The 23766-nt window shown below is 61.9% G+C and overlaps 3 protein-coding genes across 7 annotated transcripts in view; 1 reads left to right on the top strand and 2 right to left on the bottom strand.

Annotated features, from left to right (window-relative positions):
* Positions 1 to 2235, bottom strand: part of Hspb7 (heat shock protein family B (small) member 7) — a 3784-nt gene extending 1549 nt beyond the window's left edge. The window contains exons 1-3 of one of the 2 annotated variants that reach the window (XM_048816269.1): positions 1942 to 2235; positions 1350 to 1483; positions 19 to 186 (exon numbers count right to left, since the gene is read on the bottom strand). In XM_048816269.1, coding sequence (XP_048672226.1) covers positions 19 to 186; positions 1350 to 1483; positions 1942 to 2146 — 507 coding nt within the window. In that variant the 5' untranslated portion in view covers positions 2147 to 2235. Of the gene's footprint in view, positions 187 to 1349; positions 1484 to 1941 lie in introns of both variants that reach the window. The other variant, XM_015484883.2, reaches the window with a different exon arrangement.
* Positions 2236 to 6390: 4155 nt separating this feature from the next.
* LOC107141669 (chloride channel protein ClC-Kb) lies at positions 6391 to 17652 on the top strand. Of its 2 annotated transcripts, XM_015484881.2 has the most exons (20): positions 6391 to 6528; positions 7093 to 7198; positions 7765 to 7893; positions 8659 to 8787; positions 9258 to 9397; positions 9652 to 9729; positions 9812 to 9890; positions 10433 to 10558; positions 10831 to 10915; positions 11006 to 11107; positions 11598 to 11682; positions 11946 to 12119; positions 12504 to 12573; positions 12728 to 12838; positions 13158 to 13371; positions 14115 to 14248; positions 15854 to 15942; positions 16086 to 16169; positions 16663 to 16749; positions 17053 to 17652. In XM_015484881.2, exons 2-20 carry the CDS (start codon positions 7099 to 7101, stop codon positions 17098 to 17100), a joined length of 2064 nt encoding a protein of 687 aa, XP_015340367.1. In that variant the 5' UTR covers positions 6391 to 6528; positions 7093 to 7098; the 3' UTR covers positions 17101 to 17652. The 2 variants fall into 2 exon arrangements, with proteins under 2 accessions (XP_015340367.1, XP_048672223.1); XM_048816266.1 differs by lacking the exon at positions 6391 to 6528 and having other exon boundaries at positions 7739 to 7893.
* Positions 17653 to 17870: 218 nt separating this feature from the next.
* On the bottom strand, positions 17871 to 23171 carry Fam131c (family with sequence similarity 131 member C). 3 transcript variants are annotated; one of them, XM_048816267.1, is made up of 7 exons: positions 22922 to 23090; positions 22024 to 22059; positions 21694 to 21787; positions 19677 to 19859; positions 19361 to 19471; positions 19171 to 19257; positions 17871 to 18719 (listed from the first exon to the last, which is right to left on the bottom strand). In XM_048816267.1, exons 1-7 carry the CDS (start codon positions 23003 to 23005, stop codon positions 18439 to 18441), a joined length of 876 nt encoding a protein of 291 aa, XP_048672224.1. In that variant the 5' UTR covers positions 23006 to 23090; the 3' UTR covers positions 17871 to 18438. The 3 variants fall into 3 exon arrangements, with proteins under 3 accessions (XP_048672224.1, XP_048672225.1, XP_015340299.2); XM_048816268.1 differs by lacking the exon at positions 22024 to 22059 and having other exon boundaries at positions 22922 to 23171; XM_015484813.2 differs by lacking the exon at positions 19171 to 19257 and having other exon boundaries at positions 22922 to 23078.
* Positions 23172 to 23766: the final 595 nt, after the last annotated feature.

Here is a 23766-nt window from a genome sequence, read left to right as displayed (position 1 = left end):
AGGCCCTCAGATTTTGATCTCCGTCCGGAAGGTCTGCTGGACGTGCTCTGTGTGCGGGTGACGCCGCGCCCGGATGGTGAGGCTGCCATCCTCCCGCAGGGCTGAGGTCACCGAGGTCGGGTCCACGTCCTCTGGCAGCTGGCACTTGTGAGCAAAGGTGTTCATGACTGTGCCATCTGCCGCCAGCTGGGGAGGGTGACAGGTCAGGGAAGGCTGCCCCTCAGCCCTGTCCTTTCATCTCAAGCCACAAGCCCTCCTCCCCACTCTGATCCCAGCCGGGCTCCGAGTGCTGAGGGTTCTGCTGTCACGTGTGGAGGGGCGGCCACGGCCACGGGTCTGCAGGGACAGGTGCAGAGGTGCATGGAAGGACTCCAGTGGTCCCAACGGGGGAAGAGGGGCTTGGTGCCCAGGTGACCGCAGAGAGGGCGAGGCTCCGTGACAGACACTAGGACTCTGGGGCTCCTTAGCAGTGCCCTCTTGGATACCCAGACACCCTGGGTCCGCCCACCAGGACCAGGCCACCGCCCTCCCCGACAGCTCAGCCAGCACATAGTGTCCAGAGGAGTCTGGCCGGCTGAGTCACCGTCAGGGTGACAGGGCTGGCACGTGCTGCCCCTGGCCCTGGTCCTCAGCACCGGTGGCCGGGGTTCTCGGGACCAGCTCCCTGTGTACAGGGGAGGAGGCCGCTGGGGACAGAGAAACCTGTGCAGATCCCTGACAGGCAACTGGCCACAGTGGTCTGGGGCTGCTTCCTTGCAGGCTCGGCTCCGCCCCTCTCTGGGGTGAAGGCCCCAGTGTCTCCTGGGAGCTCAGACTCAGGGACCCTAGTGACCCAGTGACCCTGAGCCTGTGGGTGGAGGAATGTGTGGTCTGGAGTGTGTGACCCTGAACTGCAGGGCCTCTGCCCGGTCTGGGGCCCAGCTGGGGGCCCCAAGGTGAGGCCTGGGCCTCTGGCTCTGGGTGGAAGAGGGATGGAGGTGTGGCAGTGGGGACACCCCGCCCTCTGTTGCCAGAACTGCAGTCCTCATGCCACCGTTCCATCTATCTCCTGTCACATCCTTGTGACTCACCCCCTGGCGTCCCCTCAGTCTATATCCCCTCCCGCCCACCCCTAGGCCACTCAGCTGCCCGGGCTCCTGAAGGCTGAATCTGGCAGCTTTCAGAGGGTGGGAGGACCCCTGACCCAGGAGCTGCAGGGACAAGATCTCCAGTGTGCCCTGGGCGAGTTGGGTGGGCAGGGGACACTGGCAAGGGTCTGAGGTCTCAGGATGGGAGGTGGGAGTAGGGGACACCGAGGGCAGGACTAGGCAGGGGTGCAGAGGGGAGGTGCAGGGGGAGGCCAGGCTCACCTTCTCGGCCCGCACCTCGATGTGGTTGTTGGAGGTGGTGACGATGATGTCTTCGGGGGAGAAGTCCCTCACATCCACTGCAAACTCATAGGCGTCTCCCAGGGTCTTGATGTTGCCTGCCCCCGCGGGGCGGGCTGTGGGGAGGGCAGCGGTGAGCTGGGCATGGGCAGGGGTCGTGTCCAGAACCTGCTCTCTGTCCTTCTCTTGGGAAGCAGGTGGCTGTCCCAGGTGACCTACCCTCCATGGTGCTTGGGGGGCCCCTCCTTGCAGTCCTAGCCCAGCTTCTGTGGTGGGCGGGCCTCCCTCCAGACAGTGTGTGCGTGTGCACTTGAGTGACACAGTCTGCGGCAGCCCCACCCAGTCCAGGAGGCTCGGGCTGCCTGCCACATCTCTGTCCCCTCCAGCCCTCCAGGGTCCCAGCCAGAGCCTGGTCACAGGTGCATGGTCACCGAAGCCATATCTCACCCCAGGGCCACCACAGCTCCTTGGAGGCCCACCTGGTTTCAGGACCACCTCTGTCCTGGCAGGTGGCAGCCCCAGTGGGAGTCCCCAACCTGAGTATCTCCGCCCCCCCAGAGCCCCCAGCACTTGCCTGGGAAGGCCAGGGGCTCCGAGTGGGGTCGCATGAAGCTGCCGAAATCCTCAGAAAACATGCTCAAGGCCTTCTCCATGGGGGGGTCCTGGGCTGGGAGGGCCCGGGAGGCCGAGGAGGAGGAGGAAGATGAGGAGGAGGAGGAGGAGGAGGAGGAGTGGAAGCTTCTCTCCGCTCTGAAGGAGGAGGAGGTTCGGTGGCTCATCCACGGGCGACACCGGCCTGTCCAGGCGGCCAGGGGAAGACAGGAGAAGGATGTGGTGCAGGCCTCCAGGGGAGTGTGCCTGGCCCGGACTGCCAGCGCTTTATAAGGCCCGACAGTCGCTGGGCTCGGGGCCAGCCCCCTTGTCTACCAGCTAAATTTAGGCCTCTCCACAGCCCAGAGGGGGCTGGAAGTCTTCTCCGGAGAATCGGCGCTGCTGACAGCCGGACGCACGCAGGCCGAGGGCTGAGCTCACCCTGGCATTCCAGGCCTCGCTCCAGCCAGGGCCTCCGTGCCCACAGGGCAGGGGTGGGCCCTGGGCCCCAGGCACGGAGTCCTGTGCTGTCCCAGGACCATGTGGGTTTGGTGATTCCCCCAGCAACTTGGGGACTCTCTAGGGACTGTGCTTCCCCCATCAAAGCCCTTGAGGTCCTCGGATGCACACGGCTCTGTTTACAGCCCGGCTTAGGCTGAGACAGCCCTGGGGGCGGGTAGAGTGTGGGCTGTGACCCTGCCACTCCCACGGGGCCTGGATTCCGTGTCCCTCATCCTCTTCTCGGAACATTTAGGGCCCCAGAGAGGAGAAAGCTGTCAGCGCCAGGCAGAGCTGGGGGTGGGCCCACAGGGGGTGGGGGGTGGGGGCAGATAACTTGGTAATTGTCCCTAAAGATCCAGGAGGTCAAGTTCCCAGCAACTGCGAGCCTGACCTCCAGCTCCGGAGATCCCGGGCTGCAGTCGGAGGATCTGAGTTGACGAGAATTCTGGAGACAGTATTCCAGTCCTGCCTTCTGGGCCCAGAGCCTCACTGTGGGCTCTCCAGCAGGCCCTGCTGGCCCCCACAGTCACAAGGAAGAGAAATGTGCCCATTTTAAAGACTGAGAAATGGAACCTCAGAGCAAGGGTCGGGAACCCGGAGGTGTCAGATCCAGACCCTTCCTGAACATGCGCTTATGGCAACAGGCTGGACCCGAAGCCCTGAGAAGCCCCGTCTGTCCACCCCCTGCTCAGAGAGCTACGCTGAGGGCTGGGCCAGGAGGTAGAAGCCAGGGGAAGGCCCTTCTGGGTGGCCTGCCCTGTCCAGGAGCGGTCAGGGACCTCCACTCTCCTCTTTAACCCCTCCCTCACCCATGGAAGCCTCTGAGTGCTCCAGTCCACCCAGAGCCCCGTCCAGGTGCCCATGACACCTGTCCCTGTCCCTGTGCCATGGCCTTCCTTGATCTAAGAGGGCAGCATCCTCCCCACATCTGCCAGGGCATCTCCCGGGCAGGGTTCTCTGGTCTCCCTGTGGACAGGGGGTCCCTGCAGAGGGATGGCCTCTCCTCTCGGCTCCCATGAAGCCCAGCCCGGAGCTTTCCCTTCAGGAACTCCTGCCATCACTGGGGCTACTGGTGTGTGACGCAGGGGCAGGCAGGGCACAGGGGCCAGGGTGGCACTGCAGCAAGAGAAGTTTGTTGTCCTCGTGGAGATGAGATGCCTGCCTGTGTTGGCCGGTCACATAACTGACCGAGGGGGTTCTGGCAGCGCCCAGGGAAGTGACCAGCACTGAGTGAGGTGGGGGAAGGATGGGGGGCCCAGGAGCCCGCCACCCGCCGGGGTGACAGGAGCCAGGGCTAAATGCAGATACTCAGTCATGGTGCCCAGGGCCTGAGTCATGGCCCCTGGACGTCGGATCCCTTTACCCACCCCGCCCACCAGCCCTCCTCCCTTCCCCCATACCCAGGCGTCATGCACATAAATACTGAATGGTTCAGTGGCCAGGAGGAACCTCAAAAGGTCATCGAGGCCATTCCTTAACTCTAGACCTCTTCCTGGGGATCACAGGAATGGGAGGAGCTTCAAGGAGGATCCAGTCCCTGGAGTCCAGAGGTGGCCCCACCCACCTGGAGGCTTTTCACAAACACAGCTCCCCAAAGCCAGCTGGGCACAGGCCTGTGATCCCAGCCACTCAGGAGGCCGAGGCAGGAGGGCCGCAAGTTCAAGGCCAGACTGGGCAACTTAGCCAAGATCCTGTGTCCCAATGAGAGTAGGAGGGCTGGGGACGTGATTCAGTGGTAAAGGGCTCCTGGGTTCAATCCTCGATACTGGGGCGAAAGTCACTCCCCAAGATTCTGATTTGGGGTTTGGGAAGAACCAAGACCTGTTCTCAGCTCCCCTACAGCCAGCCCTGAGGCCAGTGTTCTGGAACCTGGGGTGGAACACCTCCCCCATGTGCCGGGCACTGCTCTAGGCTGGGGCACTTGGATGTGGGAGGCACTGGCCGTCACAGGCACAGGCACACACTGTCCTAGGCCATCCTCATTGGGCAGAAGAGGAAACCGAGGCTCTAAGTGGGGAAAGGGTTGGCTGGCAGAACTGGCTTCAAACCTGCTCGGAACCTACTGAGCCATCCGTACATCTGCCAGGCACTTGGAGAAACTGGAGGCTGGCTTGGGGACAGTGGTTTTGGGAGGGACTTGCCCCAGGGACTGTGTCTCCTTGCTGCCCTCTTCCCAGTTTCCTGGTGCTCAAAGGACCAGGGATCAAGGGTGTGGGCATGGTTTGGCCTTGGGATTCTGGTGGCAGCTGCCTGAGACCAGAGACTGGGGTTTGAGGTGTCAACAGAGCAGTCCCTATCCAATCCTGTGACTGTCCATGGTGGACAGTCAGAGAGGCTGAGGTGAGGGCATGCCCAGTCCATGCAGAGCACAAACCCTCACCCCCTGACATCACCAACGACGCTCCAGCTCCTACTTGAATGGACTTGGCCTGGCGTCCAGGGCAGAGGCAGCTCAGGGTCCCAGAACTGAGCAAATCAATGAAGGATCATTGTGATTTTCAGAGTGGTGGCTTTGGTGTGGGCAGCAATAGTCCCATATCCCTTGCCCAAATCTTCTAAAAGTGGCAATAGAAACCCTCAGCTTTGTGCCCAGATCATGGCTGGAGAAACTCCCAGTAGGGGAAGAGCTGCACAGTCTAGGTCTGAGTGCAGCCTCTGCTGTATGATCTCAGCTGAGTGACTGTACCTCTCTGGTCTTCCATTTATCATCCTCAAAGTGGTAATGATATCCCTGACTCCCAAGGGTATGGGGAGGATGAGCTGAATTGCAGATGTAGAGCCAGTGGCTGGCACACAAAGCTTGCTTGCTCCCTTACCCTCCCCCTGATGCCTGTGTTCCTAGCTTCTGCTGAGGTGAGACCAGGTCTGGGGCATTTACCCAGAGGCCCCCAGCCAGAGCCAGTGCCCCAGGATGCTGTGGGTTTGACAGGCAGTTTTCTGGGACTTGAGGGTCCAGACACAAAGATCAAGTTCAAGTTCCTCAGCAGGCTCTGAGGGTTCAGTCACCCCAGGCCACTGTCCTTGGGCTCCTCCTGCCCCTGAACAAGACGGGGCCATCAGGGCAGAACCACATCTGGCTGTTTTCTGTTGTTACGGTGGTGGTGTCTTGAGATGGGGTCTTGGGGACTTGCAACGTTGCCCAGGCTGGGCTTGAACTCCTGGGCTCATGCGATCCTCGTGCCTCAGCTTCCCAAGTAGCTGGGACTATAGGTGTGCCACACACCCGGCCTGCCTCTCTGATCTCTGGCAAGAAAGCTTACCTCTCTGCGATGCCATTTCTTTAAAACAGGATGACACTGCCAGGCACAGTGAGGCACTCAGGTAATCCCAGCAGTTCTGGAGGCTGAGGCAGGAGGATCGCAAGTTGGAGGTCAGCCTCAGCAATTTAGGGAGGCCCTAAGCAACTTAGTGACACCCTGTCTCAAAATAAAAAATAAAAAGGGCTAGGGATGTAGCTCAGTGGGTTCAATCCCTGGTACCAAAACAAAACAAAAACAAAAACAAAAAACAGGATGACACTGCCACCTTGCTGGGTTTCTGTGAGCACTCAGTCATTCTTCGGAGGACTGAGCCCTGCCAGCACTCGGCAGGGCACAGCCATGCTCCCCACCTGCTGCCAGTGTGTTCCCCTGCTCCACGCCCCGCTCCCCCGCTCCCAGGTCGACCCTGAGAACCCAGAGCCCCAAGCCTAACCCTCACCCTCAGCGGAGGACCTCTCCCTGTCCTACAGGAGCACTGGTGTCCCCCTCCGGCCCGGCCCCCAGGAGCCCCACCGGTGCTGCTGTGAAGTCAGCTGCCACTCTCTGCCAGCTCTGGTGTGGAGGGGACACTCCTCTCCCTCCCCGCCGTGGGCAGCCCTGCTCTGCAGGCTCAGTGGACTCAGGCAGTTCTGGTTGGTTTGTCAAGGACATTCTCAATGCCACAGTGAACCTGGGCCGGGCGGGGGCGGGGAGGGTGTTGATTGGTGGAGTGCACACCTGTCCAGGTGCACTAGACCTGGACGCAAAGAAGCTGTTAGAAGAGGCCGGTCGGGGCCACAGCAGGACAGCAGGGCAGGAAGGACTGACGGGTGAGGAGCTGCCGGAGCAGCGCAGGGACATGGTTGGGACCTGCTGGGGCCGGGGCAGGCAAGGCAGGAAGAGGCTGGGGCAGGAGCCAGCGCCTCACTTGGATGCTCAAGGGTCTCCTTCTGGGCCTGGGATTTTCCTGCCTCCTGTGGCCTGAGTGGAGGGTCACAGCTGCTCAGGGATGGGCGTGGGGAATCAGAGTCACCAGGGGGACCCTGCAGTGAGACAGTGACATCCCTGGGTGGTAGAAGCAGCCTAGGGTCCCAGGAGAGCAGTGCAGGGCCAGGGAGAGAAGAGGCTCCGGCCAGGGGTCTGGGCTGGATATGGGGGATGCCTAGGAACCCCCACCTGCCCATCAGACACGCCCTCCACCCCTTGGGGACAGAGCCTCTGTGACCAGGACCTGCATCCCCTCCTGATAAGTGCCCGAGTGCACATTCACATGCACCAGCTACACAGGCACACGGGACCTGCCTTTCCACTCAGGAGACTGAGACCTGGAGAGGCTGGAGGCAGGTGAGGCTGAGGCTGCTCACCCAGGGTCTGTCTGTCTGTCTGCTCTTCAGGGCCCCATGGAGGAGCTGGTAGGGCTGCGTGAGGGCTCCTCGGGGAGCCCTGTGACTCTGCAGGAGCTGTGGGGCCCGTGTCCCCGCATTCGCCGAGGCATCCGAGGTGAGAGCTGGGTCCCTTGCACTGCCCACCAGTGACCCCTCAGGACGTCACCTGCAGCCCCAGCCCACCCCAGCCCCTCCCTTCCCTCAGCCCTGGCCGCGCTGCCCGGGCTCTCTTGGGTGGCAGGGAGAGCAGGGGCCTGCCTGCCCCTCTGTCTGTGGGCCAGCCGTGCCAGGGTCTGCCCTCTGCCTTTGGCCACCATGGAGGGGTGCTGCCTGGGGCCCAGGGCTCGATGGCCCACAGGCCCTGGGCCAACGCAGGTCCTGCTGACTGCGTGCTCTCTGCACCCCAGACCCTGCCGAGACGCTGGCGAGGGCTGTAACTGCCACCCGCTCCGGGCCACCCCCTGACCGCTTTCCACAGGACTCCCAGTATGCGGGGGAGGGTGGACAGTCAAAGGCTCTCTGGGGGGGACAACAGGACTGGCTTTACCTGCCCCCAGTCCTCTGGGCCCTCAGGAGGCAGAGCCGCCTCCAGCTCCCCTGGCCCCGCCCCCGCCCAGAAGTCCTCCAGGGAGGGCCGTCCCTGCTGGCCCCCCAGGAGGTGACCCCCGGTGCTCTGCCCAGGGGGCCTGGAGTGGCTGAAGCAGAAGCTGTTCCGCGTGGGCGAGGACTGGTACTTCCTGATGACCCTCGGGGTGCTCATGGCCCTGATCAGCTATGCCATGAACTTCGCCATCGCGCGAGTGGTCCGAGGTAGCCCCTCCCTGGCACGCCCGCTCTGGACCTCGGGCTTCCGGCACACACTGGGGATGCCATGTGGGCTGCCAAGCGCAGCAGGGTGGGCAGGGCCCTGGGGACGAGGCCTGGGGCTGACCCTGGCTTTGCTGCTGACTTGCTGTATGGCCCTGGGAAAGCTCCTGGCCCTCTCTGGGCAGTCACTTCATCTGGACAGTGAGGGAGACAGCTGCTCCCAGATCCCTTCCCAGCTGAGCACTGGGGCCTCCTGTTCCTCCTCCAGCCTCACTCCCTGCTCTCAGCTCAGTTACCCTGGACTCCAGGCATATGGCTTTCTGTCCCTGTCCCTCAGCTGGCCTCCACCCTGAGGCCTCCCTGGAGGAGGAGGCATGGGGCAGGAGAGGTCTAAGAACTTTCATTGGAGAATCCACTGCCTTAATGAGGACCTGTCACCCGAGGGGCCTCACACCAGGTCTCATTCAGGTCTCGACAGGTCTCCTGTAGTCTTTGGTGACCCTGAGAGGGAGGCATCCACACTCGTCCGTTTGGCAGATGGGAAAACAAAGGCCCAGAGAGATTGAGTCACTTGCCCAAGGTCACTCAGCTAGGAAGTAGCAAAACTGGACATGGGGACCCAGGTCCTACTCCTACCACTTCTTGGGGATTGGCCACTCACTGGGTGGCTGCGAATCTCCATTTCCTGGTGAGCAAGTGTCCCCCACAGCATCAGGCCTGAGGGCTGCAGAGGCTGTGGGTGGCCCCCTGATACCTGGCCATCCCCAGCGCACAAGTGGCTGTACCGGGAGATTGGGGACAGCCACCTGCTCCGGTACCTCTCCTGGACCGTGTACCCAGTGACCCTCCTCTCCTTCTCCTCCGGCTTCTCCCAGAGCATCACGCCCTTCTCTGGCGGTGAGTTCGTGGGCACCATGCCAGTCTCTCGGGGGTCCTGCACTGCAGCCCTCACAGGCCCAAGCCTTTTGAAGTCCCATGGGGCTCCGGGGGGTGGGGGGAACAGGACAGGTGATGGCAGGCTCCCCTGACAGGCTGGCCAAGGCCAGACCAAGGAGCAGCTGGTGGAGCAGCCAGCTTCCCCAGGCCTCTAGTGCAGCCTCCAGAGAGTGGTGGCTCTCAGGCGTCTCCAGTGTGGCCTGTCATTCCACCCTGGGACCCCCTACCCTGCCACTGAGGTCTGCCAGACCTGAGCAGAAAACAACCCACATCTCTGACCCTCAGTCTCCTCCTCTGCAAAGTGAGGCTCTGAATCGGAACCGCGTGGGTGTATGAGGCTCCGACCTGATGGTGACCTGAAAACCCTGTGCCCAGGGCAGAGGGTTAAGGGTTCCAATACTGACTCTCACCCTGCCCTCCTCCCCGCCAAGGTTCTGGAATCCCAGAGCTGAAGACCATCTTGTCGGGGGTGGTCCTGGAGGACTACCTGGACATCAAGAACTTCGGGGCCAAGGTGGTGGGCCTCTCCTGCACCCTGGCCGCCGGCAGCACCATCTTCCTGGGCAAAGTGGTACGGGCAGTGTGGGGCACCCGCCCGGCTTCCGCCCCTCTGCCCTTCCCCCACCACAGCCAGTCCTGCCTTTGAGCTCAGTTCTGGGGGGACAGGCAAGACAGGTCCCCAGATGGGGCAGAGTCCTATCAGGACGGCCCTGGGGTTTGGAGGAAGGTGAGAGAGGGGAACCTGTTGTCCCTGGGGAGGCTCCGCCAGCAGCGAGGGTGGGCCCCCGGCTCCCCAGGCCCTGCACCCACGCCTCGCCCTGGCAGGGTCCCTTCGTGCACCTGAGTGTGATGATTGCCGCCTACCTGGGACGCGTGCGCACCAGGACCATCGGGGAGCCCCAGGTGAGCGCCCGGGAGGCCCCTTGGAGGAATGGGAGGGCGCGTGGGGAGGAGGCTGGCTCCATCCCAGGACTCCACCCCGCAGAACAAGAGCAAGCAAAACGAAATGCTGGTGGCGGCAGCGGCAGTGGGCGTGGCCACCGTCTTCGCAGCCCCCTTCAGCGGTGAGACCCTCCCTCCCGCCCCTGCCCCTGCACTCGGGTTCCCACGCGCCCCTGTGGTCCGCTTGCTCCGCCCCGGGTCCGGAGGAGGGGTTGGGCTGAATTCTAGTTCTCACTGCCGTCCTGCTGTGGGCACGACCCCCCCCCAGGAGGTTGGCAGGTGTTCAGTGGCTTCAGGGTTACCTTAGACAGACGTGGGTTTGAAGCCCAGCTCCCGCTGTGTGACCCCTGCCAGTGAGTTCACCTCTCTGAGCTGGGTTTCCTTAGCAGTAAAATGGGGATCAAAGCAGTCCCTGCGTGACAGGTGAGGAGAAAGAAGGACACGGGTAGACACCCCACAGCTGGCTGGTGCTCCCCGGTCAGCGAGGTCCTCTCTTCCTCTCTACCCAGGGCTCAAGCCCTGACCTCCGCCACTCCAGGGAGATGGGTGGCCCTGGCTGTCCAGGCTGCAGAGCAGATCAGAAAAGGGTCAGGGAGGGGGTTGGCAGGGGCTCCCGCAGGGCGGATGGGGGCGGGCAGCTGTCCTGAGCTCAGTGTGGCCCCAGGCGTCCTGTTCAGCATCGAGGTCATGTCCTCCCACTTCTCCGTCTGGGATTACTGGAGGGGCTTCTTCGCCTCCACCTGTGGGGCCTTCATGTTCCGGCTGCTGGCCGTCTTCAACAGCGAGCAGGGTGAGCCCGCTCCTCCCTCCCTCCCTCCTCCGTCCATCCTTGGTCCACCCCCCTCCCACTTCCCTCTCCCCCTCGTGTCCTCTTTGTGCTCCTTCCAGGAGGGTGGGAGGGTGTTGGGGTGCAGGAGGAGGGGGAAGGCCCTGGGGTGGGCCCTGGGGTGGCCTGGAGCTGGAGAGGGAGGCTGGTGGGGCCTTGAGGGAGGGGCGATTTTGCTTCCACCTCCTCCCCGACCTGTTGTGCCACCTGAGACCCCCGCTGCCCTCCTGCCCCAGAGACCATCACCTCCCTCTACAAGACCAGCTTCCGCGTGGACGTGCCCTTTGACCTGCCAGAGATCTTCTTTTTTGTGGCACTGGGGTGAGCCGGGCTTGGTCCCTGAGAGCCAGCTGGGGGCCTCCTCCAGCCCAAGTGGGCAGGGGCCCTGGACTCACCTCCTGTCCCCCGCAGGGCCATCTGCGGCATCCTGAGCTGCGCCTACCTCTTCTGCCAGCGGATTTTCCTAGGCTTCGTCAAGACCAATCGGTTCACCTCCAAACTGCTGGCCACCAGGTGGGCTGTGGGCTGAGGCTGGGGACCACTCAGGGAGTCCCCAACTTCAGCCTTGCACCCCCAACTGAGCCCTTATCCTACCATCAAACAACCCCCAGCCCACACTCCACTTAGGGAGACCCCACTCCCTTACTGACCCCTGTGCAAGTCCCCACAGCCAGCCCCTGCACTAACCCCAGCCCCCTCCTTGAGTCCTTACACCACTCCCCGAGCCACCTCCCTCCCAGACCTGTCTTCCCTGCCCTCGGCCAGGACACCTGGCCTGCCCTGCCCTGCCCTGGCCCTGTCCCGTCAGCCCAGGTCCTGAGGGCTGAGCCCACCTGCTTCTTCCCCTGGGGTGTCTGACCCACACCCCTGCTCGGCCTCCCTCCACCCTAGTTTTGCCTTGGGGTCAGCCCCCGGGTGGTGGGAGCAGCCCCTGCCTGGGTGAGCCCCCTATCCCCTTCTTGGGGAGAGGAGGCCCCCACTGGAGCCGATCCTCTCAACCCAGCAAGCCTCTGTACTCGGCCCTGGCCGCCCTGGTCCTGGCCTCCATCACCTACCCGCCTGGCGTGGGCCGCTTCCTGGCTTCCAGGGTAAGGGGCGGCAGGCGGGGTGGCGGGTGGCGGGAGTGGGGGACTCCATTCATGCCCCTTCTATGAGCATTATCACTTAGTCCCCAGAACACCCTCCAAGGGAGATGCTGTGTGACATTTTATAGGTGAGGAAGCTAGCTCCGGGAGGTCAGGGCTGTCCCCAGGGTCCCCACTGGGAAGTGGCAGAGTAGGATCTGGGGTGCAGGGTCAGGCAGTGAGGGGGCTGGGGACATGCAGAACTGCCACCCCCCACCCTGCTGCAGCTGTCCATGAGGGAGCTATTGGACTCCCTGTTCGACAACAACTCCTGGGCACTGATGAGCCGGAACTCGTCCCCTCCCTGGCCCATGGAGCTTGACCCCCAGAACCTGTGGTTCGAATGGTACCACCCGCGCTTCACCATCTTCGGGACCCTCGCCTTCTTCCTCGTCATGAAGGTGGGCCCCCAGGTGTGCCCAGAGCCAAGGCCAGCTCTGGGCGGGCTGGGGCTGCCTCAGGCGGCATGGAGTCCTTCCACCCAGGGTCCCCAATCTGATCCTTGCTCACTGGGTGCCCAGGGCAAGTAGCTTCGGCCCTCTGACCCTCGGTCTCTTGTCTCTAAATGGGATTGCTATTGCTTCTGCCTCCAGGGAAGGCTGAGAGGGAAGAAAGGAAAGTACCTGGCAGGTGCCAGGCACACAGTGTGCCCTTTGTCGGTACCGTTCCCTGCAGCGCCATCCCTGATGGCAGCCCCTCCCTAGGAACTCCCTCTGTCCTGTCCCTCCCTTGCCCTGCACTTGGCTCTGAGGCCTCTAATTCCGGGCTCTGGGTCCCACCCCCAGTTCTGGATGCTGATCCTGGCCACCACCATCCCCATCCCCGCTGGCTACTTCTTGCCCATATTTGTTTATGGTGAGTCTGGGGTCCCGAGGGTCTGGGAGGCCCAGGGTATAGGGGCAGGGCCATGGCTCCTGGCTCCTCTCCTTCCTCCCGAGGTGGTCCTGAGGATGGTCCCAGGGACAGAGGGCTGTCCCCTTCACCCTGTCACCCTCCTGTCTGTGTCCAGGAGCTGCCATCGGCCGCCTCCTGGGGGAGGCTCTCTCCGTGGCCTTCCCTGAGGGCATCGTGTCTGGAGGAGTGGTCAACCCCATCTTGCCGGGGGGCTATGCTCTGGCAGGTGAGTGGTCAGGGCCCGGCTTGGGCACAAACCTCATGGGGGCCCTGGATCTGCTGGTGGCACTGCTGGGCACATGAGTGGTTACTGAGACCCTCAATCTGACCCCCACCCCCACGGAGGCCTGTCACCTCCTGACTCCCTCTTAGTTCTTGTCCTGTCCCGGTGTCACATCCCCCCATCCCTCTCCTCTGGCCATGTCCAGGCTCCGGGGTACACCCAGTGGTGGCTGCCAGGGACCTCCCAGACACCTCCCACCCTGGCCACCTCGCCCCCGAGGCTGGCTCCCACCTGAGCCACCCACCCTGGCTCTGCCGCGCAGGGGCTGCGGCCTTCTCCGGGGCGGTGACACACACCGTCTCCACGGCACTGCTGGCCTTCGAGCTGACGGGTCAGATTGTGCACGCGCTGCCCGTGCTGATGGCGGTGCTGGCGGCCAACGCCATCGCCCAGAGCTGCCAGCCGTCCTTCTACGACGGCACCATCATTGTCAAGAAGCTGCCCTACCTGCCGTGGATTCGGGGCCGCAAAATCGGGTGAGCAGGCAGCTCAGGCCCGGTGACAGTGTGGGGGAGCCCAAAGAAGCCCCTTGGCAGCCATGTGGGACAGGGGTGGGAGGGGCTGGCACACGGGGCCCCTGGCCTCAGCCTCCCTGGGGCCGCATTGGCTGCACCAAGCTGGGGCTCAGGTGCTGTCTTGCACCAGGTCCTGAGGGCCAGCACCAGATCTGAGGTCCCCTCTGTCCTCCTGGCTCTTTCTCTGTGGTCCTTGTGCTGGTCATTGGAGGTGGACATGGAGTGGGCTTCGAGGCCCTCACTCCCCCAGGGAGGACCCACGCAGCTCCTGTCCCCAGGGAAGTGGGACTCTGAGGCTCAGGGCCCCTGGGTTGAGGTTCGGCGCCTCCGGATGCAAACTGCTAGGTTGCCCCAGGCCTCAGCTGCCCGCTGCAAGGCACGGGTGGCTACTCCAGGGGCTTCCAAATTTTAAAGTGTCTTTTTCCCTCCCATCTAACTTCCCCTCCAATGAGATTCTCCAGGAAGGCTGCCGAATAAAACAGCCCAGCAGAGCTGGGGACGCAGGGCCTCAGTGACATGGTCCCAGGTTCCTGTCCACCGTAGGGTCCCTCGAGGCACTCATTGCAGCAGCCCCTCAGTCTCCTCCCGCACTGGAGGATCCTGGGTCCTGTCCTGGCAGAGCCACGCCCCCAGGGGCCCCTGCCCCATCCTGGGGTCTGATGTCCCCACTCCAGGACCTAAAGGGAGCATCCCTCTGCCCGCAGCTCCCACCCCGTGACCGTGGAGCACTTCATGAACTGCACTCTCACCACGCTGGCTAAGGACACGCGGCTAGAGGAGGTGGTCAAGGTCGTGACCTCCACAGACGTGGCCGAGTACCCCCTGGTAGAGAGCACAGGTGCCCAGGGAAGGGCTGGGGTGGGGGCTTCCCTTTGCCTTCCCATAGGGCCTCTAAGGAGCAGGACCAGAAAAGGCAGCCCGGGCGCAGATCCCAACCGGATCCAGGCTCTGCAGCTTAGCAGCTGTGTGATGTTGGGCAAGTCCCTTCACCTCTCTGAGCTTCAGTTTCTTCCTCAGTAAAATGGACATAAAACCACGTGTTTAAGGGATAAAAGAGGGGTGTTGTAAGGTACCCCATGAGCAGCTTTGGGACTCGTTGCAGGAGCCAGGCCTGGTGGCCTGTGGGTTGGGGAAGGCTGATGGGCCACTGTTAGGGTCTTCCAGAAGCTTCCCTCCAGGCTTCCCTGCAGAATTCCCTACCTGAGTGCCTTCTCCCAGTGACAAAGCATGTTTGTAAAGACAAATGAATGGTGGCTCTTCCACGGAAACTGAATCTCAGGGAAGGAGTGAACCAGACATCTTTCCTGTTTGAAAGTCCAGTATCTAAGTGAAGATAAGTTGGGGAGGGGTGGCCCTGCTCCATCAGGACTACTACCAGCCACACGTTCCCTCTGTGTAGTGAGACCAGGTGCACATGACGTAGCTGGATTTAGTCCCTAATTGCCCTTTGGGCTGCATCTGGAGCCAGTGAGCAACCTGCACAACCATGTGGGTCCCCCGTGTGCTGCCTCAAGAGGCCACTTATGAGCTCAAGAACTGTGGCTGCATAAGTCAGTACCCTTGTCTGGAAAACGGGGATCACTATGGTAGAAGGTTGCTAGAGGTCATCACCCAAATATCAGGCACTCCTCCGAACCCTAAGGAGACCCTCGGCACTACCTTCCAGAACAGGCCTGAATCCCATTTAAAGATGCTGCACATGGCTGACCCTGCCAAGAGGCTTTCCTTGAAAGATCTCTTCTACTGAGTCACAGGAAGCAAGGAGGTCCCAAGCAGAGGGGACCAGGCGGTAGAATCAACGCCCACCCAGGAAACAGCTCTGTTGATTACGGGGGGGAGGGTGCTTATAATTCTAGTTCAAGTTCTTTCCTTGTGGTGCTGGGGAAGGAACCCAGGCCCCACTCACGCGAGGTGGGTGCTCTAGCCCTGAGCTGCACACCCAGCCCAGCCCTGGAGTTTGTATTTTACTGGACGCAAGATTAAAATACCAAGCTCGCTCCTCAAAACCCACGTGCAAACCTGCAAACTCCCATGATAACCCAGGGCTAGAGAGAGGCTTGCCGAGCCCCCAGCACACAGTAGGATCACAGAACATGGCGGCCCCCTGGGTTCACTCCTATCCTGGCTGAGCTGGCTGTGGAACCTCCTGTGGGAAACAAGAAGGAAGCCCAGTCCTGCTACCCTCCTGGCCCCCGGCAGCCTTCCCCAACCACCTGAGCTGCCGCATCCCCATGCCAGAAGCTGGGTGACCTTGGGCAGGACAAGAGGTTCTCTGTGCCTCGAAGCCTCAGTTTCCTCTTTTGTAAAGTGAGCAATCAGGGTTATAGCAGACCTAGGCTGCCCCATGCCCTCAGTGACATGGGTCGCAGCAGCACTGTCCTTGACCTTGTAGATTCTTGGTAAAGGAGAATTCCTTCTCTGTGACTCTCTCTCCGCTTGCTAGAGTCTCAGATCCTGGTGGGCATTGTGCCGAGGGCCCCGCTGGTGCAGGCCCTTCAGACCAACCCCCCATCCTGGGCTCCAGGACAACAGGTAGGTCCTCTGGAGGGATGAGTCGGGGAGGTCAGCGGGTAGTGACGGGAGGGGCCAGCTGACCTGCCCGAGAGGTGGCCTGAGAATGGCAGCCTGGGGAGGGAGCCTGGCCCAGGGCCCAACTGTGTGTCCTCCATCTCCAGCGGTGTCTCCAGGACATCTTGGCTGGGGGCTGCCCCATGGAAGCAGTGACCCTGCAGCTGTCCCCAGAGACTTCCCTGCACCAGGTACCGGGGAGCATTAGAGAATGTGGGCAGACTCGGGCTGCGGGGTGGGCACACAGGGAGCAGTTGGCAGCCCCTCCCTTGTGCTGGGCTGCTCTCTGCTCCCGGGGCCTGTTCCTCCTCTGCAGGTGCCGCCTGCCTGCCCCTCACAGCCAGGGCAGAGGCCTCTGGGTAGAGAGAGGGGTTAAGTGTCACGTGGGGCCTGGTGGCTTTTAATTTTAGGTCCATCGCATGCTCCCTGTGTAGTATCCACTCAGGACAGAGCCTGGGGAGGGGAAGAGCAGAGCAGACCAGGGGTCTGGGGGGGACCCTGCTGGTAAAGGCCACCTTTCCACCAGAGCCTTGCCCTGCTCCTTGCATGGACTCTGGCGACCCCTGGTGGTCACATTAGATATTGCAGGCCAGATCCCTCCTTCCCCAGCCTGCCCGCCCCCCATCTCAGGTCCTGGCACAGGGTCCTCTGCCCACCAACATTTCCTACTAACCTCCCCTCCAGACGCACAACCTCTTTGAGCTGTTGAACCTTCAGTCCCTCTTCGTGACGTCGCGGGGCAGAGCTGTGGGCTTCGTATCCTGGGTGGAGGTACCAGGGTCTCAAGGGCAGGGCGATGTGGGGTGGGGGCCACCAACATCCTTCCATTCAAGGTTTGGGGGGCCTCGCAAGACTTTGATAAGCCCCATACCTGAACCAATGTGGCCACTGGGCCTTGGCTTCCCCTAACAGCCGGCCTGCCGCTCTGGGCTGCAGGGACCCCTCTGCACAACCACGAGACTGCAGCTCAGATGCTGGCCCAAGAACCCACCACTAGGGGAGTCACCACACCAGGGCCCCACTCTCAGCCTCCTCCACGTGCTTTCTCCCCAAACCCTGTTTTCTCTGTTGTAGTTGAAGAAAGCGATTTCCAACCTGACAAATCCACCTGCCCCGAAGTGAGCCCACCCAGTTACCCCATGCCAGGCTGGGCAGAGACCTTCCTCTCTTCCCTACCATAACCCACCCACCCCTCCAGCCCAGCTCAGTGCCTTGTGGAGCAGGCAGCGCTACGGAGCCCTGAAGAGGCCCTGCATCCGCTATGTCCCATCCTGGGGCCAACAGCAGTTATTGCTTGAAGGACAAACCCCACCCTGGATGGGGCTGCGAGCGTGAGGGGCACAGGGTGCCCAGCGAGTAGTCATGAAGCTCAGGAATGAAGGGATGGCACCTGTGCTTTCTGGGGGTTGTCTGTTCCCAACCAGAAGCTCCTGAGAAAAATAGAGGTGCTCCTGAGCGGCCATCCATCCTGCTCCCGGGGCTGGCCCCTTGGCTCCCCTGTGCTAGCCCAGAGTGAGCCCTTGAGGCTGCTGATGGCCGCCTGGGTTTTGCAGGCCTGGATCCCTGGTCTTCTCCTCGTGCCCCACTCCCCAGCAGAGAGATGCTGGGGAGAGAGCCACCCCCCGCCCAGGTCCTATGATGCTTGTTCTCATGAATAAACAGGACTCTGCACAATTACTGTCACTCCAGCCCTAGTTTCCTTGGCTGAGCCATGGCTGATCAAGTGGGGTCCCCTAGGTTTGTCCTTGGGGAGTCCATGAGCCTGGGGCATCCTGCACGGGGCCTCTCCCATGTGGAAGGCTGCTGGTCAACCAGCGGTACGTTTCCTTCCCTACTTCCTCTAGACAGGGCCCAAGGACATGCCGACAGGAGCAGAGACCAAGCCAAGCTCATCCAGGGTGAATCCACCACTTTAATGTCACCAGAGAACGTTGAGGGAGATGGGGCGGGGTCGGGGGGACACCAAGGAAGCAGGCTCAGAGGGCAAGGAACAGACCCTCCGGAGACAGCGGAGGAGTGGGCGCCGAGCTACCAGTAGAGACCACCCCATCTTTGACAGGGGGAGATGCACAGAGGGAGTAGGGAGGAGCTGAGCCAGGCTCCAGGTGGGGTCCCAGGCTCCATATGGTCGTGTAGTTCCTCTCATGGTGGTCTCCCTGGGGCCAGCTGCCCTGGCATCTGCTGAGAGTCCTGGAGCTCACTGAGGGCAGAAGGCCTGCAGGGAAGGTGCCCACCTGACCAAGTTCAGAAGACAGAGGGAGACCATGGCTTCCACTGCTGGGCAGGTCCGCAGAGGCACAGAGTGGTCCACAGGAGTGCTGGCCTCATCCCTGCTGCACCTCCCGGGCCTGCCCTGAGGGTCAGGAGATGCCCAGCTTGGACCCCACGGTCCCGGCGATCCTGGGCTGCCCGCCAGGCAAGGTGGAGGTCTGAGCAGACGCTGGAGCAGAGGGGTCAGCCTCAGTTGTAGAACACCTCGTCCTCCTCAGAGAGGGAGCCGCTGTTCACCGAGGGCAGGGAGCCCTGCAGGTGGGCCCCACCCTCGGGCCCCAGGCACCCCAACAGCTGCTGTTGACACTGCTGTTCAGAGCTGGGGGACGGTGGACTGGCAGCTGTGACGGGGGGCTCTTGGGGCGAGGGGCAGCCATCCGTGGAGAGGCCGGGGGAAGAGAAGGCCAGAAGACTGTCGTCCTGGGAGGGAACGCTCAGAAGGCTGTCCTGCAGGTAGATGCTCTCCAGGTCTGGAAAACCAAACGGGTGTGGGGCGGCTGAGGCCTGCGTCCCCTGCTTGCCCTCTCTGGGCTTGTGAGGGAGTCCAAGGGCACGAGACCCACTGGTCTCACAGCTCGAAACCCCTGAGCCCAGTTCCTAGTTAAGAGCAGGCTCAGAGGACTGGGACAACCAGTGCTCCCCTCCGGGTCAGAGGGAGGATCAGATGAGGTGACTTAATGCAGGACCCAGGTTCGCTGACCCCCTCCCTAGTCGCTCGGAGTTCTAGAAAGGTGTTTGGGGGTGCCTGGGGGTCGGCTCCAGATCCTGGCTCGGACACTCCCAGCTGTGACCCTCGGGTGAGCCTCTGGACCTCGTAGCGCCTCGGTCTCCTTATTCTGGGGTGGGGACAATGGGATTTGCTCCCCAGGGCTGCGGTGGAGACTAAGGAAGTGCCTAGTGTGGCAGACGCCTGATTCTTACATCGCAGTGGCTGTCCCTCTGCTCGGGGCACGCCGTGGCCAATGCAGAGCGAGGACCCCCTGTCCCATTCTATAGCACAAACCGAGGCTGAGGGGAGGAAGGGGAGGCCACGCACGTTGCAGCTGGTGCCAGGGCAGGGGACGGCCTGTGCTCTGCTCCTCCCTCCCCACCCGGCCCCTGAGGGCTGTACCCTGGAGCTGGACAGCGTCCTGGGGGCTGCTGTCGGGGTGCAGCTCCTCATCGTCCAGCGAAGACCAGGCGCTCAGAGTGGCCTCGGTGATGGCAAACTGCTCAGCAACGCCTGGGGGACAGTGAGGTGGGCTCACTGGGGGCGCAGGTGGGGTGGGCAGGGCCTCCCAGCCAGAGAGGGCCTGTGAGCTGGCCAGCCGTGCCCAGGGGACCAAGGACGCCCACTTCATGCCCTGCCCACCCCAGGCCTCTACTTTCCCTGCCCAGACAGTGGCCACCTGGTGGTGACCTCTGTCTCCTCCCTGTCCCCTGCTGACCTGCAGCAAATCGAGCCTCTCGCAGCTCATCCGGGAGGCGGCAGTAATGCTCGTCCTCAGCTGGGGACAGCTCCCAGCTCGACTGCTGGGCACTCCAGCCCTTCCACTCGATGAGGTGGGCCACGCGGCCCCGTGCCATGGCCGTGGGCTTGGTGATGTGGTCCTTGATGCTCTGCACCACCCCTGGGTCATTGAGGGCAATTGATGGCTGTCCCACAAGGCCCAGCTCCAGACCCCCAATACCCTCGGCCCACCCCGGGGTCTGGACCCCACAGCCACACATCCCCCGAGCCCGATGCCAGACAGAACCCAGTGGCTGCACCTGTGCCTTCCCCATGCCCGGCCCATGCCTCACTCACTGCCCCATGCCTGCCCTGTGCCCTCCCAAGCTGGGCCCCACCTCACATGACCCCACCCACTCACATGCCTGCCCCCCAATGTCCTCCTCCCAGTGAACACGTGGGCCACTGAGCGCTTCTTTCTTAGGTGGCCACCACTTCACTTCCTTTCTTACCCAGGGTCCCCCCGCCCCGCCCACCCAGGGACAGTTCCTGGGAGCATTCTGCTCTCAGCTCTGCTGACAGCGAGGCCTGGGTGGTTGAGCAGGGAGGGCTTCCTGGAGGAATGGCCCGGAGTTTGGAGGCAGGTTGGGACCGGGCAGGTGGAGGCGAGGCTGGGGCTATTTCAGAGATGAGAGGCGGGAAGCGCCTGGTGTGATTCCAGCCCCACGGGGAGACCCGGGGATGACCGCAGGACTAGGACAGCAGGAGATGGGAGCCCCCAGGGGCCAGGCTGGGCCTAGAGAGCCAGGCTGAGGCTCAGGTGTCCTCACAGCAGCGGGGGCCGCAGCAGGAGAGGGACCGGTTGGCCCTGCTATTTAGGACCAGCTTCCTGATTGGAGGATCAGGGTTCAAGGGTGAAGGCAAGGGCACCCCGGGGGGGGTCACTGCAGGGACCCAGAAAAAGTAAAGGCCACTGGGATGGTGGGAGGAGGGGGTTCTCAGGCGTGGACGGAGGGGCAGGGCTGGCGGGGTGGCTCTGCGTCTCCGTGACCCGCGGCCAAGAACACAGACCTGGGGTTCACAGTGTTCCTGAAGCCACAGAGGTGGCCACAAAGCAAATGGGGACCTGGGGCGGCAGGAAAGGCCCAGGTGAGGCAGAGCGGGAGAGCTGAGTCCCCAGGTGGCGGGGTGCTGGCAGTCAGGGGTTTGGAGGAGTGGGGTTCACAGGTACCAGGGGAAGCTGTTTCCAGGGAGCGTGGGCAGCAGGGTGCTCCGGGGAGCCGTGAGGGATCTCATGCAAGGGGGGCCTGAGGCGTGGGGGGCGCGAAGCTGGCCGACAGGTGGGCTGGCCCGGAAGGCTGGTCAGTGCCACCCGGAGCAGCGCAGCCCGCCCTCCCCAGGCTGCGTGCCCACCCCAGTGCCTCCGGTGCGCTGTCTTGGTTCACACCCGCTCTCCCTCTGGAGAGCCGCCGAGGCTTGGGGCTGCCCCACCTGAGAGGCCGCGAGGTGGCAGAGTCCTCCCAGGGCCACGCAGGACTGGCCAGTGGGGGACATACAGCCAGCCTCCTTGCCTCAAATGCTGCCAATTCTGAGGGGCACTTGGTGCTGCAAGCTCCCTGGGGGCTGGCGGGAGACTCCCAGGACCGCATCCAGGCTGAGCAGCCCCCGCAGCCCCGGCCGCCTCCCACACTCCTTCGGGCTGGAGGGTGACCCCTCAGCGCAGGATCCTATTCCAGGCTCCGCTAGACGCAGGTGGCACAGAGGCAGGGAGACCACACCAGACAGACATCCCCCAAATCTGGGCCAACCTCGAGCGTCTTCGGAAGCCAACAACTCAACCCCTGGCAGCAGGAACCCTCCGGTCACCCGGAGCCCAGCATGGAGCCCGGCGCTTGGAAAACAAGGAATCCAAAGGGCCGCCGTCCTCCAGTGGCAGTTCAGCCTGGCCTTCCCAAGTTCATGTACGAGGTGGAGCCTACCAGCTCCAAGGGCAGGAGCAGGCGGCTGGAACCTACCCACAAGGGACGAGGTGGCCAGGGCCGCCACGCCGTAGTTGCCGGAGCAGGCCCTGGAGTCGGACAGGTGGCCGTTGGTGGTCTGGAAGCATCTCTGGAGGAAGCAGGGAGGAGTCAGCAGGAGGGCAGGCCGCCAGAGGGTGTCCCCACACCACCGCGTCATGCAGCCCACCCCAGGCCCTTGGGTGGTGGGCCGGGAGAGGGCAGGTACAGCCAGGGAGGTCCTATCCCCCCACCCAGGGCTAGCAGGATGTGGGCCTGGGCTGGGCACAGCAGGTGCAGACGGTGTCAGCTGTGGCTGGCTAAACTGGGGACAGCAAGTGCACTGACCTGCCAAGGATCCCAACAGAAATCCATCTGTTTGTCCTACAGCAAGAGGAGAAAGAGGGTCAGGCAGGGCCCAGCACACCCTGCCAGAAGATGGCCGAGCCCTGGCTCCCCAGGGGGGGTGTGGGTCGGCCTCTGGTGCTCCATGAGGTGGAGTCTGCACTCATGGATCATGCCCTGGTGTCACCTGGCAGCAGAGAGAGGAGGAGAGCCACAGTGGCACTGGGAGGAGAGGGGGCGGGTATAGGCCATAGATCAGACCCAGGTGTGGATCTCCACTTTGTCATTTCTAGCCGGGTGTCTGAGGACTAGGGACCTGACCTTCAGAACCTCTGTTCTTCTGTGGAAGGTGGCAGTCTAAATTCACCCCCAAGGTTGTGGTGAAGCATAAGTGACATGACACTAAGTGCCCAGCATCATGCTCTTCATGCAGTAGGTGCTCAAGAAAAAAAGCAGCTGTGTCCACTGGGAGTTCAGGCCACAATCTGGGGGGCGGGGTGGAAACTATGCACCAGAACTGGGTTCCCTAACCACATCTTCCTCATCTACCTGCACTGAGAATTCCACTCTTGTATTCTTGAGAGGTGGTACAGGTTGTGAAGGGGTCACAGGCAGGTAGCGGCCCTGCTGTCTGCAAGGCTGAGTTAATCTGGGTGGGAGGACCTTAGGTTGTTTTTTCTAAAGAGGGCTGGCCCGGTCTCTGGATGCCCAGGTCAATCCAGACCCTCCCTGGGCTGAACAACAAACCTCAGGGGCAGGGGCCCAGTGCCACAGGAAGAAGCTGAGTTGGGCAGGGAAGGAAAGGAGCTTGGAATGGTTTTCGCTCTCTGTGGGGATCTGCAGGGGGTCAGTCTAGGAACCAGGGAGCAGGCAGATGGGGGGATGATGAGTGACCGCTTACCTTGCCAGTGACATGGTCTGGAACAATGGTGGGTGGGTGGCTGGAGGGCAGGTCTGGGTTCCCGGGCTCCGTGCCCTGGGGCATGGGGCAGTCTTTGTGGGCACTTGTGAACAGATCTGGAAATAAGAAGCAGACACTTAGAAAAGCACAGCCCTAGATAGAGCAATAAATCAGGCAGAAGCAAGAAATAAAGGGCATCTCAGTAGGAAAGGAGGAAGTCAAATTATCTCTGCTCGCAGATGGCATGATTTCATACAGAGAAAAATCTAAAAACTCTACAGAAAAAAAAATTGATTGAAATGATAAACAAACTCAGTAAGGCTGCAGGATGCAAAATCCACACATAAAAATTAGTAGCTTTTTTATACACCAATAACAGAATTGCTGAGAAAGAAATCACCTCATTCACAGCAGCTGCAAAAATAATAAATAAAATACCCAAGAATAAATTTAAGCAAGAAGTGAATGATCTCTGCAATGGAAATTACAAGAAACTGGTGGGAAAACATCAAAGAGGACACACACAACAAGTGGAAAGACATCCCACGTTCATGGATTGAAAGCATTAATATGGTTAAAATGTCCATACTCCCCAAAGCAACCTACACATTCAATTCTATTAAAATACCAATAACATTCTTCACAGAAGTAGAAAAACCACTCCTAACGATGCCTATACTCATGTCCCAGCTCCGACTCCTCCTTTGGGCTCTGGTCTGAATTTCCAACCTTCTGAGGGATTTTCTGTCCTGCCTTTCCTCCCTCCACATCACCCAGTCATTGTGAAGTCCTCTGGGTTCTCTGGCCAGTGTGTTCCAGATTCATCCATCCTCATCCTCACTGTG

The sequence above is a fragment of the Marmota marmota genome, unplaced genomic scaffold (genome assembly GCF_001458135.2).
Source record: "Marmota marmota marmota unplaced genomic scaffold, marMar, whole genome shotgun sequence".
Classification (NCBI taxonomy): domain Eukaryota; kingdom Metazoa; phylum Chordata; class Mammalia; order Rodentia; family Sciuridae; genus Marmota; species Marmota marmota.
This window is presented reverse-complemented; position numbering and strand designations above follow the sequence as displayed.